This window comes from Rhinolophus ferrumequinum, chromosome 18 (genome assembly GCF_004115265.2).
Source record: "Rhinolophus ferrumequinum isolate MPI-CBG mRhiFer1 chromosome 18, mRhiFer1_v1.p, whole genome shotgun sequence".
Lineage (NCBI taxonomy): Eukaryota > Metazoa > Chordata > Mammalia > Chiroptera > Rhinolophidae > Rhinolophus > Rhinolophus ferrumequinum.
This window is the reverse complement of record NC_046301.1, coordinates 8,602,453-8,620,605: the sequence shown is the minus strand read 5'-3', so window position 1 is coordinate 8,620,605 and position 18,153 is coordinate 8,602,453. Positions and strand designations below refer to the sequence as shown.

General features: G+C 34.9%; 1 protein-coding gene across 3 annotated transcripts; it reads right to left on the bottom strand.

Annotated features, from left to right (window-relative positions):
* Positions 1-58: 58 nt before the first annotated feature.
* Positions 59-16,035, bottom strand: PLK4 (polo like kinase 4). Of its 3 annotated transcripts, none has more exons than XM_033135542.1 (16): positions 15,725-16,035; positions 15,015-15,110; positions 14,429-14,524; positions 14,233-14,347; positions 11,051-12,077; positions 10,259-10,359; positions 8,014-8,150; positions 7,056-7,160; positions 6,558-6,660; positions 5,382-5,531; positions 4,678-4,811; positions 4,494-4,585; positions 4,199-4,346; positions 3,226-3,366; positions 1,863-1,969; positions 59-654 (listed from the first exon to the last, which is right to left on the bottom strand). In XM_033135542.1, exons 1-16 carry the CDS (start codon positions 15,752-15,754, stop codon positions 552-554), a joined length of 2,685 nt encoding a protein of 894 aa, XP_032991433.1. In that variant the 5' UTR covers positions 15,755-16,035; the 3' UTR covers positions 59-551. The 3 variants fall into 3 exon arrangements, with proteins under 3 accessions (XP_032991433.1, XP_032991432.1, XP_032991431.1); XM_033135540.1 differs by having other exon boundaries at positions 497-654; positions 8,014-8,378; positions 15,725-16,034; XM_033135541.1 differs by lacking the exon at positions 15,725-16,035 and having other exon boundaries at positions 8,014-8,378; positions 14,429-14,520.
* Between the last annotated feature and the right edge of the window lie 2,118 nt (positions 16,036-18,153).

Genomic DNA, 18,153 nt, shown 5'->3' with positions numbered 1-18,153 from the left:
AATCAAAAGATAAAGTAGCTTATCACTGTATTTATTTTTTTTATAAAATGCATTTGCAGATATGCTTCATCAGAAACTGGTGCTACAAAAATAAATATAAAACAAATATACATGTTTACATATGTCACTTACAACATAAATACACATTATTTACATGTTCAAAAACTCTAGCATGTTTTGTCCATGATTCTCGAAATGCCTGAGAAGTAGGGAAAACAATAAAAGCACAAATATACCACTTATATTTTTGCTTTTAAAAGACTGTTCAACACAGTCTTTTAAAATGAATAACACAGTAAAATCTGGGTGTATATGTTCTAAGAGCAAAGTAAGGTGTCCTATTTTAATCTATGACTACTACATTTTGTAAATGACTCAACTTTCATTCTGCTTTATTCTCTCATTAGAATACATCCATCATGGTATAGATTAAAATTCTCTTTTATAGAAAGGCTTTCTGAAGAAGTTATTTTAAATAATAAAAAGTCACTTTTCCTTGAAAGCCAACAGAAACATTATTTATTAAACTTATATACTCAAAAGAGCTTTAATCAATGGAAACTAGGAGTTGGATTAGAAAACATCAAAAGGATGGAAGAAAGACACTGTAATTTCTGTTTGATGTATTCTGGTAATTTTTCATTTTCTCCGTATCTAAGTGAAGCAAAAGAAAAAAAGACAAAAACATTACTTAATTACATATTATATTTTTCAGTAATTCTTCAATGGCAAGAGGTATCTCAGAAAAATTATACCAAGTTATTCATTAGAGTAGATACATAAATTAAGCATAAAGATTAGATACCTAAATTAAGCATACCCAATTTGTTTCCTGTCAAAACAGACCAAATTCTAAATGTATTTAAATACTAAAAAGAAAATTAGATAAAAAAGATTGAACTGGCTTTATAACTTCTAAAGCAACCTGAAGATCTGGATTCATCGTTACACTGAAGGCCCTAATCTTAAGGAAAATACAAGCTAAGCACATAATAGATACATTTCTATGTAAATGTTAACAATTTCCAAATGACCACACCAAATAAATCTGAACTTTTATCTTCTAAGTATGAGTGTCACCCATTCTATAACTGTATCCTTGCATTTTCTGGAGCATTTGAAAGAGCTATTTAACAAAGCCTGTCACTTCATGAGTAGTTCTTTAAAGGATGACACTGCATATGTACACATTTAACAAAAAAAGCAATTGGTAGATATCCACAAATTATATTTGTCTCAAGTAACTGCTATACAATAAGCACTCTTCACAAAGGATCATGGTGGTGGTGGCATCATCAGCACTCCACCTCTTTTTAGTGAGTTATGGTTCGAAATGTGGAAACCCCACTACTGCTTATTCTTGCTATTGCCAGATTCCTCATTTTTAGCCTTTTTAGGTGACTGCCTGGTATACATTCTCATACAGAATGAACATATACATTCAAAAACATCTTCCAAACATTAATTACATTAGATCAGATACAGCCTTTCATTTGAGAAAAAAATCCGTTTACCTCTTAAACAAAGGATTCCTTGTTTCTATGTTCTTTTATATAAATTGCTTAGGTATAATCATTTTGAACTTAGAAGTCTGTTACTTCTAAAAAGGGCCATCCTAGTTAGGACACAAGGAATCTAACCACTTGCAGGGGATTATCCATCCATATCAATTAGCCTGCATTCACATAGATAACCATAAAACATGCATTAGAAAGGCTATATGAACTGCTAAGAATTAACAGTTTAAATAATATGAACACTGTCCAAATGAAAACAGGAATTTTATTATAATCATCTATTTCAACATGTAGCGAAAACTTATAGCAAAGGACTGAATCACAACCAGTGTTCTACGAACTTACCTCGTTGTCTGACCATTTGGTGATGTATAACTGATAGAAGACACGCCTGCTTGCACGACCAGCTGGGACCCATCATTAAACTGAACCCACACAGCTCCACTAGTTAACTAGAAAAATAATAAGCATGGAAATTATTATAGAGATGATCTGAGGTTCTTTAAAGATACTCATGTTTAACAGGTTTTTCCACATAGTTAAAGAAAAAAAAACACCTCTCAGGTAACTATAAATTTGGAGCTGTGATGGTAGTAGCATTGAAAAAATTCATGCTTTCTTCAGATTATTCCTTCAATAGCTAAGACATTAGATTATTAAAATTATTCTAAATTAATCCCATTTCCCATTATTTTCCATTAGGATATCTGAGAAGTTTTTTTCAAATAGTATTTCTAACCAAGAAGAGATTCAGGAAGTAACAAAAGCAACACTTTCTTAAATTAGGATTTCCCTCTATTCTTCATCCTTAAGCCACAAGAATTTCTCTTCTGCCTGAGAACGTTGTATCTTAGCTTTTGAAACTTGTTCCTTTAGCCACTAATGTTTACAATGTGCCACTCCAAACAGAGTACAGAGAAGACATGTATTCTGGAAACACAGAGACCTGGGACCTGGGTTTACATCCAGACTCTCCCTACTAATGAGTAGGAACTGTGCAAGTCCCTTAACCATTGTGAACCATACCTTTCCTATCTATAATAGGAGATAATATCAACTCTAGGTTTTACTTGGGGGAATAACAAGACAATATACATGAAAAACATGGCACCACATTGCAGGTACTCAACAATGCTGAGTTCCCTTTCCTTTATTTTCTACTCCCTCCCATAAGGGACAAGGCTGCATGCTACTTCACCGGTAAGTAAAAATTAAATGTGTAAGCTCAAGTCTCTATGCTTCAATCTTTTAGATAATATACACATATAGGTTCACACCTACATCAAATTCTGTTAAGTTTGAAACTCAATGTGGACTTAACTTTCAAAGGCAAAAATGCTTTTCTACCAAATGAAAATTAGTAATATAGATTACACATAGTTTCTAAAATTTAAAATGCCCTGGACATCACTTCTCAACTCCTAACCATCAGTCATTACGATAACCTCTGCTTTAAAAACAAAAGGCAAAAACAAGTCAGTCAGGCCCTAGCAGGCAATTTGTTACCAGTAATACCTAGAGTTTTCCAAATGTATACAAATAAAAAATGTTTAAATTATTAATGATATAACCAAAGTAAAAAAGGTACAAAAACTTTCTTGCAAAGAGAAATCTTTAAAATAATTTAAATTTCTGCGTAACTGTCTAGTCACTACAGAAACCAAAGAACTTCATACTGAGAAAGTTCACTTTCATAAAAATCTCTCACCTGTGTAGCCCAACCAACATTTTTCACAAAAACAGACTTCAAAAGTTGTGCTGCTGCAGGAAGACAATCTGTTAGAAGACTAGGAGGGGTGTTTGTTCCAGAAGCTGCAGCAGGTTGGCCAAGTCCTTCATCTGTGACCATCTACAAACAGTAAAGCAACGAGATTAACCCTCAGCATTTCTATAAGCCAACTTCAGCAAAAGAAGAAAATGACGGTTTTTCATGAGCCTAAAGTAATTTTTTAAAAACAAAATTTAAAAATGAAAATATGATCGTATTAAGGAAAATTGAAAAAATACAGGAAAGAAAAAACAAATCACACAATTGCTGTTTTCATTTTAGTAGATATCTTTCCCTTTTTCCCCAGGTTTAATTTTTCATAGCAGCAATTATAATATGTGCGTATGTATGTGTGAGTACACACATACACGTATGTAAACACACAGATCTACATTTTAATGTTGCACTTTATACTACACTGTCATGTGTAGTCTTCACTGGCATGATAGTTTACTGAGTAAAAATATAATCAGTTTATTTATCCATGAGCCTATCATGGATATAAAGGCAGTTAATGATATTTTACAAGTAAAAACAAAACAACGTATCATTTAATGTATGTAGCTTTTTCCAGAGGGATCAGGTTAGGCCTGTCTGAGGTAACATTTATACCGAGACCTGAGGGTGAGAAAGAATTAGCCATTGAGGGGCTGGGGAAAGGAGTTCCAGGTCAAGTAAACAGCATGTGAAAAGGCCCCAAGAGTTTGATTTATTCAAAGAATTAAAAGAAAGCTTCTGAGGCTCAAGCACAGAAAGTGTGGGGTGAAGTAGCCCAGCATGAAGCTGGAAAAGGACATAGGTGATAGTAAGGGCACACCTTAAGGTGTGTAAGGAAGGTGGGAGTAAGGAGTTTTAATTTTCTATAAAGAGCACTGAAGGATTTTAGGTACGGAAGTGACATATATTTACTTACAGAAGGATTAGGTATCGGTGCCTGTTTTGGAGAAGCAGCACTATTTATGATCATTCTACTCAAAGGTGGCCTCTCTCTCGTCGGGTAATTTGGATCCATAGAGGGAGGAGGTGACAAGGCCTGAGGCAAGCTGGTATTACTAGGTTTTCTGAAGGAGAAAGAAGTGTCCAAATGTATTCCCTTAAGCTTTCAATTTACAGAAAGGTAAAGAATGTTCATAATGTAAATACCAAACTGCTTTTTAAAAACATTTCCTATACATTTTAGCCATGTTTAAAAACCTGCAAACAATTACCTTCCTACGATTATTGGGAAAAAAGAAGCACTTCCACTTTTCTTTTCCTCTTCTGCAATTATGGATTCCAGTGCTAAACAAACACGATGGCCCTATTCCAAAAGAAGAGTGCTTTCCGTCATTACTTCACCTATGTCATTTGCAGTCATTAACTGGTATGGAAAACCTATAAATAGGTACATACCTCATTAGCATGGTCCATATACATTTTTATTTCCTCTTTCAAGCTATTAACTTCACTTTGACCTTTTAAGGTATAAGATTTCCCAGTCTTTTCAATCATATGAATTAAAGCTTCTGTTTTATGTATCTTTGCTCCTTAAAAGATAAGAAAACTATACTTATATCATTTCTTTAACTACTCCTAGACTTATATTCATTATCATACCAGTACACAATGGCTCCTAGATCATGGTATCATTTATATTCACTTGCTGACCATTAATAAAATGAGGTTCTCTAAGTATTTAGTAAATACAGTTCATCCATTTTTTTTTCCCCTGAATATATATGGTTTAAGTATGAAACATTTATGATATTTTAAAAAGCCACCGCTCTCAAACAAAAACACAAATGAAAGACAGGTAGAAGGATATGTGTACTGTGTGAGTTTATATGCTAAGTGTCCCTTCAAGGACAGAGCTTTTTACAGATTAAGAAGTAAATCATCATTATAGAATAGATTTAGAAAACAAGATTCTCTGGTTCAGCTCTATCCTTCTGCACATTTATAATTCTCATAATTTGGTATATGTCCATTTGGTATATATTTCCTTGTGTGTGTATGTGTATATATGTATCTTAAAAACTTGCTGTGTGAATTAAAAAAAAAAAACTACCAAATTACAAACTAAAGAGAAAAAAATTACCATTTTAAAAGGTACTTACCATCATAAAACCAAACCTCAAAATCAGCACCAGGGGAATTCTCCATCAAGACGCATTTAGCATATCTTGTAAAATAAGTGATTTTGGGAGATTTAGATCTTACAAGCTGTACAAATCTGGAAGCATATTGATATTTTCGCCAGTACTTTTCTGGTGCAGGAGGTAGGGGGAAGAAAAAACATTACCTATTATAAGGGAATAAAGTGTTGACTTGACATAAATCTCATGAAAATTTATTACTTATTTCTTCTCTTCCTCAAAAATTCAAGCTGATAGGTTAGTAATCCCATTACCAAAATAAAAAATATTTTACAGATGTAAGTCTATTATTTTAATGAAAACTAAAGACAGTATAATAACATTCCCAAGAAATATTAATATATAACAAAATCTGATGACTAGTATTATAATTATTTTAAAAATCTCTTTCTTTGAATCACCTCCTTATTCTAAGGTAGTAATTCCAGGAAAGTTTTTACAAGTGAAATAAAAAGATTTCTACCTGAGATATCAGAACCCAGTGACTTTCAGAAAAAGAAGCACTGCTCTTTTTATGTTAGTAAATTATAGAGTTCTGTGTTCCTAACTTACACAAGTAAACTTTGCAGTTCCCTGTAACTATGGTCATTTGTGGTATTTAAGTCTTGTCTACCTATTTTGATTTCTAATAGGGTTAAATTTACATAGATTTTCTTTTTTTGTTTCTAACTGTCACCTCAGTGAAATCTTACTATTCAGTACTTAATTCCACAATCTATAATACCTAGAAGCTGAACTGGGAGTCAAATTTGCTTAACTACAATTGTAAATAATCATTTAGGTAGCATGGTAATAATTTCAAAAAGTCAAAGACTAGATACTTCATGTTGAATTTTCAATATGATTCTAGACAAATTAGTAACTAAACAATTGTACAAACTAATTTGTGGGATATATGAGTAACATCCCAGTTAGTTTTACCATTGTAACACAGAATATGAATAAACATTGTAGTAGTAACGTACACCCCATCTCACCTGATACTAATTTGAGAACATGACCTTCTGCCAGACTGAAGTTAAGATATGTACAACCCATAACAACCACATATATATATATATATATATATATATATATATATAGTTTATTCATATATAAGTCTATTATCTAAATTTATCCCCTGGCAAATGGACATACCTGGTAAACCGTCAAAGCTGTACCTACTGATGTTGTCAGTAGGTGAGGGTGGCCTATCAGCAAGGGGAAAACCTCTTCCATCATGTGGATAATAAATAGTGATCTGCCAAAATATGTTTAAGAATTCTAATTATATGCCATTAAATTAGAGCACTACAGTTTGTTACTAAAATCCTGAAAAGAGCTCACATGTAATACTAAATATTATTTTACTGAAAATGCTAAATATACTATAAAAGTAAGATTTTTTTTGGTCTTAATAACCTTAAGCCTAAGGTTTAGATTGTGTTACTAAATTATTTTTAAACCCACACTAATTTATTTATATATGTGTAGTATGCACATAGTATCACTTTGTAGTATCACTTTTTGAATTCCAGAGACACTATCATTTATCAGGAAAACTGATTTTAAAAAATTTTGAAATATCATTATAAAATGAATTGGAAGGCTAACAACTTAAGTAATGAAGGTACAAGATAAATAAAAGAATATTACCATATTTCCATCACTAGATATTTGAAGCACTTCTTTCACATATTCTTGAGATGCATGCTCCTTTAAAAGCTCCACACATACCTCCTCTGAATCAAGTATGCTCACCTAAAAAACAAAAACAACTAAAATCAATAATAATTCTCCTTACTAGAACAGCTCTAACATATACAATACTGAAGAGAAAAGTACTTAACCATGGCAGAAATAAAAGTTAAAGTCAAAATAAAACAGCTGCTTCACTGCAACAGTCTGGACAAGAGGTGTATTTGAGCACAATTGTGAAACATACGGAGCAAAGGTATAATGAAGTGTGAAATGATACAACCAGTGAGTAGAAAGAAAGCAGAAGGTAGGGTGGAGAAAAAGGACTTTGAAAAGACAATGGTATGCCAAACAAAGGCAAGACTGGGTGAAGTGGAAAACAGGTTAAAGATGGAATTAAAAAATAAAAATCACCATTCCCTATTCACACATGACATCTTTTTAAAACCCTAAACTTAATTTTGTGCATACTTTTTCTTTAAATAGTTTCAGATGTTAAAAAAAAAAATTATTTTCTACTTTATCTTTTTGATTTGAGACTGGATTATATGTAAAAGCAAAAGGTATTATTAAATATTAATTTAGTAATTGGAACTGTGAATAAAATAACATTTAACACAGTATTTGCCAGTATTGTTTTTATATGTTGTTCATTATCAATAACTTAAAATTCAAAACTTAGCAGTATTAAGTTACCATTTTTAAAGTAGCCATAAGGAAGTAAGAGCCATTTTTCTATAAACACCCAGTCTCTTTTCTTTTAAATGAGCTTAACATGCACGTATCAAAAGTACAGGGACATTACAGGGAACTAAAAAAAAAAAAAAAAAAAAAAAAAAAAAAAAATCGTATTTGATACCGGAAACCATTTTACCCAAGGAAATATCACAGTAATTTTGAAAAATAAAGGACATACCACAGCCTTTTTGGTTTTCTGTCTGATCGGTTTTAGCCTGTAAGCTGTCAAAGGAGCCGTAATGCTTCGCAACGTACGTTTCTGATAACCCATTGGTGGCTCCATACCCCTCATCTTGCTTGGTTCCGAAAGAGGTTCTAAGCCAAAAATAGATTCTTGTTGAATTATCTCAGGTTTACTAGGAAATGCAGTCATATATTTCATGGTATTTGGCTGTTTTGCAGAATGCGCGTGATCAGAAGCATCAGGGCTCTTTTTGGCTTTATCAGTCCAGGCATTTCTAGACATGTCCTGCAAATCTGGATGTCCCTGAAAATCTCTGTTTGGGCTCATGCTGGTGTGCTCAGGAGTTTCTCTTAAATGAGCTGTAATATACACAGAACAAAGCAATTGCATGGAATAATTAAAAAGCCATGTCTACACAAAACAATGTCATGTTGCTTATAATAGCTTTTTTTCTTTGAGGAACAAAAGAAATCTGGGGGGGGAGAAGTCATAATTTTTCTAATAAGCACTTTTTCTAATAAGATATGCCATAATAAAAGTGACTTTAAAGGACATTTTAAGCCAGATTGCAAAGGAGTATCTTCAGTATTCTTATGACTAAGAAAGAGAAGATATTAATATAAAATTAATTTTTCAATCAAGGCAAAAAATAGTCACCTAGGATCATCTACTAATTCTAAAAGAAATAACTGCCAATTCTGCAACAAATATAGAAATGTCAGGATTTCCCAGGTAATCATTCTACATAATATGTAAATTTATTCTTTTTAAGCTAAGGTCTGTCTATTCCATCTTTACTTATAAAATATGTGACCAAAAGCAAAAAACACTACAATACATGAAATAGCTTTAATACTATATTAGTATTTAGTATTGTAAATGTATTTGCATACACATTTTTAAAAATGTTATTACTGAACTTTACTCATTTGTATTTTATAGTTTTAATGTTCATATGGGAACACTATATTTTTTAAGTCCTTAAAATGATTAGACTATATAAAATGCAGTAAGACAGTATTTCAAACGCAAAACTCTAAAGATTTCTTATTGCAATTTTTCCCTTACATGACTTCTTAGTGTTTTTTTCCTCTACTCCCATTATGACAGAAGTATTTCAGATCAAATATTACACTTTAAAATTGCAGCAGCACTACGAGGTTATTATAAATAAGGTTCTTTCTCTATCTCAGATATGTCCATGCTACCAAATAAAAGTATCCGTAAACACAACAGAAGGTTAATTGCAAGCATAAGCACTTTTATAGTTTTAAAAACCATAAGCTTGAATTATCATCCTCAACAAGTACACATGAGAAGTTAATTCTCTTGGGCTTTTGAAATAATATACATCTTTTTAAAAAGAAAAAAAAAGAATAGACTATTGAGGTGACATAACAACTCTCTGCTTAAATTACAGCCATATTATTCACTCTTTGTGTGAGGTAATATAATACTTAATAAAAAATGATCCCCTCCTCTCCGTATGTTTCTTTTTTATTCTCTCTTTTTTGCATCATTATTTTCCAACCCACCTTCTGCGGATCTGTCATGTTCATTAACGAGAAATGTTCAACTTTCAAATTCTCTCTATATAAATAAAATAATGACTTGAATGACAGCTATTTTTAAATGTTTAGGGTTTTGGTTGCTGTGTACTTTAGTAAATATGAGGTCCCACTGGTAAACCATAATATCCACATCAGTTTCTACATAAAAATAAGGTCACTGTCTCTTGATTATTTTAAAGGCACTGGTAGCAGATACTTATTACAGAGATGCCTCAAGAGCAGAGGGTTTAAGAGTAAAGTCTGCTTGGGTTGGAATCCTGGCTCCTATTTCCCCTATGGGCAGTGTAGCTTGGCAAATTAAGCCCTGTGCACCACAATTTTATCATCCTTCCTAAAATATCGCTAATAATAGTATCGTCCTTATACGTTTTTTGTGATAAGTTAAAAAGGTAACCATTAAGGACAGTGGCTGTCATAGTAAACACTCAAAATGTGTTAATAGTTATCACTATTATTGTAACATAGTTTATTGAAAATGCATTATATTTTATTAGTTTCAGGTATACAAAACAACCCAATGATTTAGACACCCCTCACAAAGTGATAACCCCACTGAGTCTACTGAAAATGCATTATTTTTTAAAGAAAACCAAATAGAAAAGGGTAATGCTTGCTTGCTAAGGGTCCAAGTCATTAATTTTTTATTAAACAGTACATTAAAAACTCACCATTTACTTGCAATTTCCCAAACCACTGTTGTACCATTTCAGTCTGAGATGTCTGGTCTGGAAATGGAAAAGGAGCTTTTCCCGGACAAAGATGATTGGAGCTAAACAAAGAAAAAATATTCCCATAAACTTAATAAAAAATTATTAGGTAATAACTTTTTAAGATAAAAATACTTAGAAAATGAAATCTCTTACTTGAATATCTGAAAATTTTAGAGTACCTGTAGAAACCAATATCTGCATAACTAAATTGTCTCTAAGAAGCTAAACTCCCATGCCAAAATGCCCATGGCACTGTTATAATGTTTCTATAAGGCTACTGCCATCTTGCAATTTAAGCATACAAATCAAAGATCAGAAAAACAAAATAAACACTATAGTCACTAAAAAACTAGTCTTCATGTGAGCAGTCAATAATATGATTACTCGTCACTTAGGCTCAGCATCTCTCTCTCCCTGCAGATATGTTTATAGCTACTATGAGAGTACTTCAGAGACAAAACGTGTTTAATATGATACTTCACACTAGTGACCTGCTTCATATAAAAAAATGAAACTAAAAATTCCCAAGTAATCTACATTCATGAGTACATACTCATATTAAGAGATTCTTAACCACAATTCAAAATCATCATCCTGATTCTCTTCCTAATAAGAACAGAAATTATAATTAATAAGTGCCCCAAGAATATCTGATGTTAGAAAAAGGTAAACCCTCTTAGTAAGAGGCAGCTTCATATTTCTGCTAACAATGTTTATCGAAAAAGTAAAATGTGTTTGAATTATTCTTACAGTGCTTGATTGTTATCAGGTCTCCCAACAGATCCAGAACTATTGGGTGTCTTTTCTTGAAAGAAGCGAAAAATATTGACATTGCTGTTTGTGGGTGAGTATCTTTCTTCATTTTCAGCTACTCCTGACCTTTTGTATTTTGAAAGCATTTCTGCTGAGTAACATCGTTCCATTGTACATGCGTTTTCTCGAGACTGACTATTCGAAGTGCTGGACCTATCAGAAGAATGGGCTCTACGAAGGTATCGAGAATGTGGCCTTTCTTCTGCATCTTGGATTACTCTTCCCCTTCTACTATTACTGGTTTCTTGTTCTTGATTTCCCCACTGAGTATAAAAACTGCTTCCATCTCCTGAAGAAGTAAAATCACTTGTATTTTTATTCTTTGGAAATACAGTCATTTTATTTGGGAGTGGCTGACCAATCAAAAGTCTTCTTCTGTCAAATAAACTACCACTTATACTGGTACTGGAAGAAGCTGTAATTGCAGTAGAAATAGTGGCATGTCCACTATCAATTGAGTCTTCTACAGTTCCTAAATCCTTACTTTTTGTTGAAGAATTTTGGGACATAAAAGGATGGTCTAATATTGAAGACAGACTTAAACGATCCGCTGGATTTCTACGAAGTAACTGGTGAATAAGGTCCTTGGCTTCTCTTGACAAAAAAGTTGGCATTTCATAATCTGCCAGTACTACTTTATTTAACGTGTTCTTGACTGTGTCAGTGTCAAAAGGCGGTCTTCCAATAAGTAATGTATAAAACATACAGCCCAAGGACCAAACATCAGATTCGAGTCCATGTGCACTTCGAGTTGCAATTTCTGGTGAAATGTAATTAGGAGTCCCACATAACGTATAGTGCTTTTCATGTGGCATTTTCAATTGAGTTGCCAGCCCAAAATCGGCAATCTTGATGTTCATATTACGTGTAAGTAAGAGGTTAGAAAGTGTGAGGTCCCGGTGTAATATACCATGAGAATGAAGGTACAACATTCCTGTGATGATCTGGTGCATGAACTGTCGAGCTATTAAAATGCAAAAAGATAAAACTTAAAATTTAGAAAATCTGGAAGATTCAGTATTTAGAATACATTATGAAACCCAACTACACATAACAGAGTATTAAAATTAGAATATTGGCTTGCAGCTTAGTTTTACCAACTAAAATAACCACGCTGATAATTTCATAACATTCTTTAATTCCCTTTAAGACAACTTGGCACACCTTTTATCTAATCTTTGTCCTTTCCAACTGATGTGTTTTCCATGTACAATTAAGGGAAGCTTAATTTTATTAGCAATTAGAAGTGACTAGAGTAACTAGGGTAACCAGAAGTCCCCAGCAATCAAAGAAAATATTTATAATTGAACAAATAATTCATACACACATTCTAATTGTAAAATAAGTCAAGCTAAAGTTCCTCTGATGGCCCCCCAAACAAATCCTCCCAAAAAAGTAACCACTATTAACAGTTTGTATATATTCTTTGATACTTTTCTTCTGTGGGCCTACATATGTTTAAGTCTACAGAAATATTTTGTACTAAATGCTTTATAAATATAAAAATGGTACAACAACATATAGTTTCATTATTTCCCTCCCTATTTCACAATATTTCTTGGAGATATTTCTATGTCAGTACATACAGATCTTCATTGTATATAATTTCTACTGATGAAAATTTGAGTCATTTCTGATATATTTCAAGATTACAAAAAATAAACCAATAAACATTCTTGTACATGCTTGTTTTCTTATGCATACTATGGGGTGTTTCTCTATGGTAAATTCAAGTAGAATCAATGGGCTGAAGGATAAAATTTAGTATTTTAATACCTTGCCAAATTGCCCTCTAAAAGGCTATATTTTCATGCACATCCTTGTTAATATTAGGTAATCTCACTCCATTGAGGAAAAAAATGGTGTTTATTATTTTTCTTGGCATTCTTATGATTACTATTGAGTTTGAGCATCTTTTCATGGTTATTGGCCATTTGTACTTTCTCTTCTGTGAACAGTCTGCTTATATCTCGTCCGTTTTCCTATTCAGTTATCTTTTTCTTTTTATGCATGTCTTATATTTTTAATATTAACTCACCAGCCATAGATTTTACAAATATTTTCTTCCTATCTTTGTCTTTTAAAAATTTCTTGACAGTACCTTTTGTCATACACATTATTAATTTTAATTAACTTAATACTTTCCCTTTATGGTTTTGCAGGTTTTGTTTTATTTAAGGCCTTACTATTATATAGCATTATGAAAAATGCAGTAATCACCATTAATATTTGGATGTATTTATTTACAATTTGTATTGTGCCCTTTTGAGTCAAAGGATATGAACAGTTCCACAACTCTTAATACATATGACAAAACTGTTTTCCTAATGGTTTATATAGATTCAAGTGTACAAAAAATCTATCAGCAACCAACTTTCCTAGCTTACCTACAATCTCAGTTAGCAGAGTAAATAAGATAATTTGAAAATAATCGTTTGTGAGATGATGAATGGACCTTGCACTTGGGTCTGATCTGAACTGTAGTTAATTATAAAAAACTGGGGAAGTTGAAACTGCCTATGTATTTGATAGTAAGGAATTATTAGGTGTGATAATGACTTTGTGGTTATGTTTTTTTTTTTTTTAAGTCTATACCTTTTAAAGATATATGCCAAAATATCTATCTATGTATTAAAAATACCTATGATTTGCTTCAAAATACCCTGGGAAACTGGGGAAATAGGATACAGATGAAACAATTTGACCATGCATTGACAGTTTTGAAAGCTGAGTGGTTTAAATTCATAGGGGCTCATTATACTAGTCTATATTTGACATTTTCTATTACAAATGGTTTCAAAGCTGTGCTTGACTTAGAAACTATTTTATAGTCATCAATAGCATTCTAAAAACATTTTTCTACATTTGAAAGGATACACACTAAATTGGTACCAATGATTTAATTTAAAATGTGGTTTTGGGGAAAGATGGATAACAAATTTCTGCTTTTAATTTGCTTACATTATTTATAGAAGTTAATCGCTCTTATAATTTGGGGGATCTCCTTTGGTCACCCCAAGTAATTTAATTACTAAATACTGCAAAACAGAATCAGTTTTTTCAAAACTATAAAATGTAAAATTTACATCCACCAAAAAAGAAAAAAAGCAGTAGCCTACCTTCATTTTCTGAGAATGGTTTCCTTCTGTTCTTTAGGAACCTGTTCATTTCTCCATTATGGCACATTTCTAACACTAGGTAAACATAATTGTTATCTTCAAAATAGTTATACAGCTGAAATACAAAAGAACACAATAAATTATAATACACAAAAGTTCAGTATCCTTATCCATTTTTATAAACTTTGTATCTTACCTCCAAGATTGATGGATGTTTCAATTGGCAATGTATTTTCACCTCATTTTGGACTCTCTGTACCATTCCAGCTTTGTACATAGCTTTTTTATCTATCTAAAAATAATTTAAAAAGTTTAGCCAAGTTTCAAAATAAAACTTCTCTTCCCTTTCCCTAGTGGTTTAGATAAATGATTCTTAATTACTTCTGTTATTCCTATTAGACTGTCTTCTAACAATAAAGGACAGTATTTTAGACTGTTATAGTGTTAATATAGAACTCAGCACAAGTGTGTTCTTGTTATAAACAAATCATTATTTGCTGTTTGATTTCTACCAATTACTCCAAGTATGCATAATTAGATACCACGTCTACTGAACATTAATGAAGATAGAACACTTTTTTAACTATGATCAAGGATATCCTAAGATATCCATTAAGTTCAAGACTTGAAACTATTGGAACTATTGTCTTCTGCCTAAGCAATGGGTTTTTTTTCACCATAATCAAAGCAAAAGTTGGTAGGTAAGGAGTTTCTGACACCTGCAGTAGCATACCTCTGGAGTTACTTGCAAAGGAGAGGTGAGTTGATTAATATATTCTTACCATTTTGATTGCAACTTCCAAACCAGTGTGAATGGACTCAGCTCTGTAGACACCAGCAAATGATCCTTTACCAAGCAGATTTCCAACTTTAAAATCCTTAAAAGTTAAAATTAAAAAATATGTGTCATGACTCACAAGAGTAGAAAGGAAGATAAAATGAATCGAGAGGGGAATTTACATTCAAAATTCAAGCAGGTATTACACCTCGACACAGCAGGTGTCTGTGGTGGAAAGCATGTTGACGCCTTGCGGGGCTCCCTGAGCTTCCAGGTTGGGCTCCAAATACAGCATCCTAATGATCTGGTACCTCATCCTCAGTGCAGCCTCAGCACCCTCCTCCCACTTCCAGCCAATCCGTGGGAGTCAGGGGCCTGGCCAGGATCCCGCCGCAGCTCCCGCCGGAGGTAACCGCCATCCCCTAGGAGATGCCATGCCTAGAGCGGTAGCTCCGGCGGGATCGCCGCAGTGTCTAGTGACAGAAGGGAGAGGGAGGGGCCGCGAGTGTCTCACCTGTCCCGCCACCCCCAGTCTCTGAGGGGCGGGCCGCTCCGCCCCCAAACAGCCGGGCCCTCGGTGGTTGCGACCCTCCCAAAGTAGCTCGGCCCCCGCCCTACAGCCGGTAGCTACGCCAGGTCCCCTTCCAGCAGGGGTCTCGAGTGCCGCCACTCCGACTGCCACCCGCCCCTCTCAGGTCTGCGGAGGGTTTTCACCTCGATCTTCTCCCCGATGCAGGTCGCCATATTTCCAGGCCCCGGCTTGTGCTCCCCGGGTCGGCTCCCTTCACGCAGTCCCTTCGAGGCAGCGCTCCAAGCAGCCAGCCGTTCTTGGCGTCCATCAGGCTCGGCTCTCTAGGCCGCCGCTCCCGGCGACGACGGTACAGCCACCGAAAGGTCTCCCGGGAACCTTCCGAGGCTTGGGCGGCGCCTCCGCGCTCCCATTTTGAAAAACTCGCGCCGGTTGCGCTCCTCGCTAGGCCGGCCGTGACGTAACGAAAAGGGCAGCTCCGGAGAGTCTGCGCCCGGGCGCGCATGCGTGTCAAGTTCTTCGCCGCTCGCCGCGGTTTCCAGGCCGCAGGACCGGAAGTGCTCCGGCTGCTTGCAGCTTGGGTGGGAAGTGTCGGCACTCCGGCTCTGGGAAGACCCACGCGCAACGGATGAAAGAGCTGGCTCGAAATGTGAGCTGTCGTCACCTGATCCGTTACTTACTTGACGGTCTGAAAAACTATTTCTAATTTTGAAAGGCGTTTAAAACGATTTTAAAGTTTCAGATGTTTAAACGACAGAAAAGCACGGGGCAGGGGGTGGCATTACCTGGCTTAAATGCCTCCATAGTTTTCATAACTGTAAGGCATGTATACTGTGCTTTAAGAAAATGTACCCCAATTCTTTGTTTTTTTGTAAATTCTTCTCAAGTAAATGTCTTTTGTGTAAGAACTTACATTAAAGAGATGTCACACATTAATGATATGTACTGATCAAAAGACACTTCCATGAGGCTGGGCTGGTCCACTTTTTGCAGGTGAGAAGTGTGATGCTCTGTAAGGACACATAACAAACAGAACTACTACACGAAGTTCGGTCTTCTGTATATAAACTGAAGGCACTTTTCCTCAATTTTAATGGATATATCAAGTTTACTTAAGATTGTTCACCTACAAGGGTGGCAGGGAACTCTGTTAAGAGAAAAGTCGACTTTTCCCCTTAATTTCTGAAATCATTCCTTCAAGGTTATATGTTACAATGTTTGAGCAGTCGGTTCCAGAGTCCAGGCTTCCAATTAGACTTGGTTTTGCTATTGACTTTTCAGAAGTACCTATAATTCACTGTCATTGTTTGTGGGTTTTTTGGGAAGTACTATTTCTGCTTTATTCCATTAATATCACCCCTTTAGTTCTGCATCTGTGTAACCTTATCCTATGTGAAGAGGAAGGGACCCCGGGAGAACTTGTTACACTAGTATTGCTGCTTGCAATCAAGACCAGCACAGTGGCCTAACCGAATGTCCCTTCCAAAGGTGGAAAAATTTGGAGAGAAGGGGAGTAGTAGCTGAAGATAAAGGAATGAATAAATGGGTTATATAATGAGAGAAATCCACTATTACATTAATACCGAAAAAGAGACTCAGAGCAAGAGGTGGTATTATTTCTTAGCTGAATTATACCAGATGCCTGAAAGGGTGAAACTGTATATTGCTGAGATTACTCCTCCTTTTTTTTCACCCCCTCAATCTCTCTGAACCTTTTATTTTTTTATTTTTTTTTATTGGGGAATAGGGGAACAGTGTGTTTCTCCAGGGCTCATCAGCTCCAAGTTGTTGTCCTTCAATCTAGTTGTGGAGGGCACAGCTCAGCTCGAAGTCCAGTTGCCGTTTTCAATCTTAGTTGCGGGGGGCGCAGCCCACCATCCCATGCGGGAATTGAACCGGCAGCCTTGTTGTTGAGAGCTCGGGCTCTAACCAGCTGAGCCATCCGGCTGCCCCTACTCCTGCTTTTGGAACCTGACAAGATCAAGTGGAAGCCTGCAAACCTGAGTGGCCTCACTCTGGGCGACATTTTCAGAAGATGACGGACTCAAATAGTTATTAAAGACTGAGTGAGATTCTAGTAATGTACTAATTTCTTTTGAATTATATGATTGTTTTTCTGTAAGGGATCTGTGTTTGAAAACCAGAGTGTGGACTTCGATATTGTGATTTCTAAGAAATATGTATTTGGTCATTCTGATGAACAAAATATATTCAAATTTCTCATATATTTGGTTTTCATCCACAGTTCCTGGCTTACTACAGCCCCTCAAACCCTTGGAATTTCCTAAGTGATGATAACTGAAAGGTGTCTCTTACATTATGTTTATAAGGTGACTTTTTGGAGGGCACCTAAGGATGGGGGTTGGTTGCCAGGAGCAATAACCGTATGATTAGAGCGTAGGAACTCAGCCCCATCCCCAGAACTCCTGAGAGGGGTGAGGGGCTGGAGATTGAATCAATTGACAATAGCTAATGATTTAGTCAACCATATCTATGTAATGAAGCCTCCCTAAAAACTCAAGAAGAGTGGGGGTTCAGAGAGCTTCTGGGTTGGTGAACACATTTGGGGAGAGTGGCACGCCTAAAGAAGGCATGAAAGCTGCCTTTCTCCATA

What these genes read in the sequence shown, in the direction of transcription:
- PLK4 (XM_033135540.1), bottom strand. Translation starts at nt 15,754, where the DNA reads ATGGCGACCTGCATCGGGGAGAAGATCGAG. An exon ending in ACCATTCTCAGAAAATGAAG is followed by an intron (nt 12,078 to 14,232) that starts GTAGGCTACTGC and finishes GCATTTTAATAG; the next exon opens with CTCGACAGTTCATGCACCAG. An exon ending in ATATGGACCATGCTAATGAG is followed by an intron (nt 4,586 to 4,677) that starts GTATGTACCTAT and finishes CTTTTGGAATAG; the next exon opens with GGCCATCGTGTTTGTTTAGC.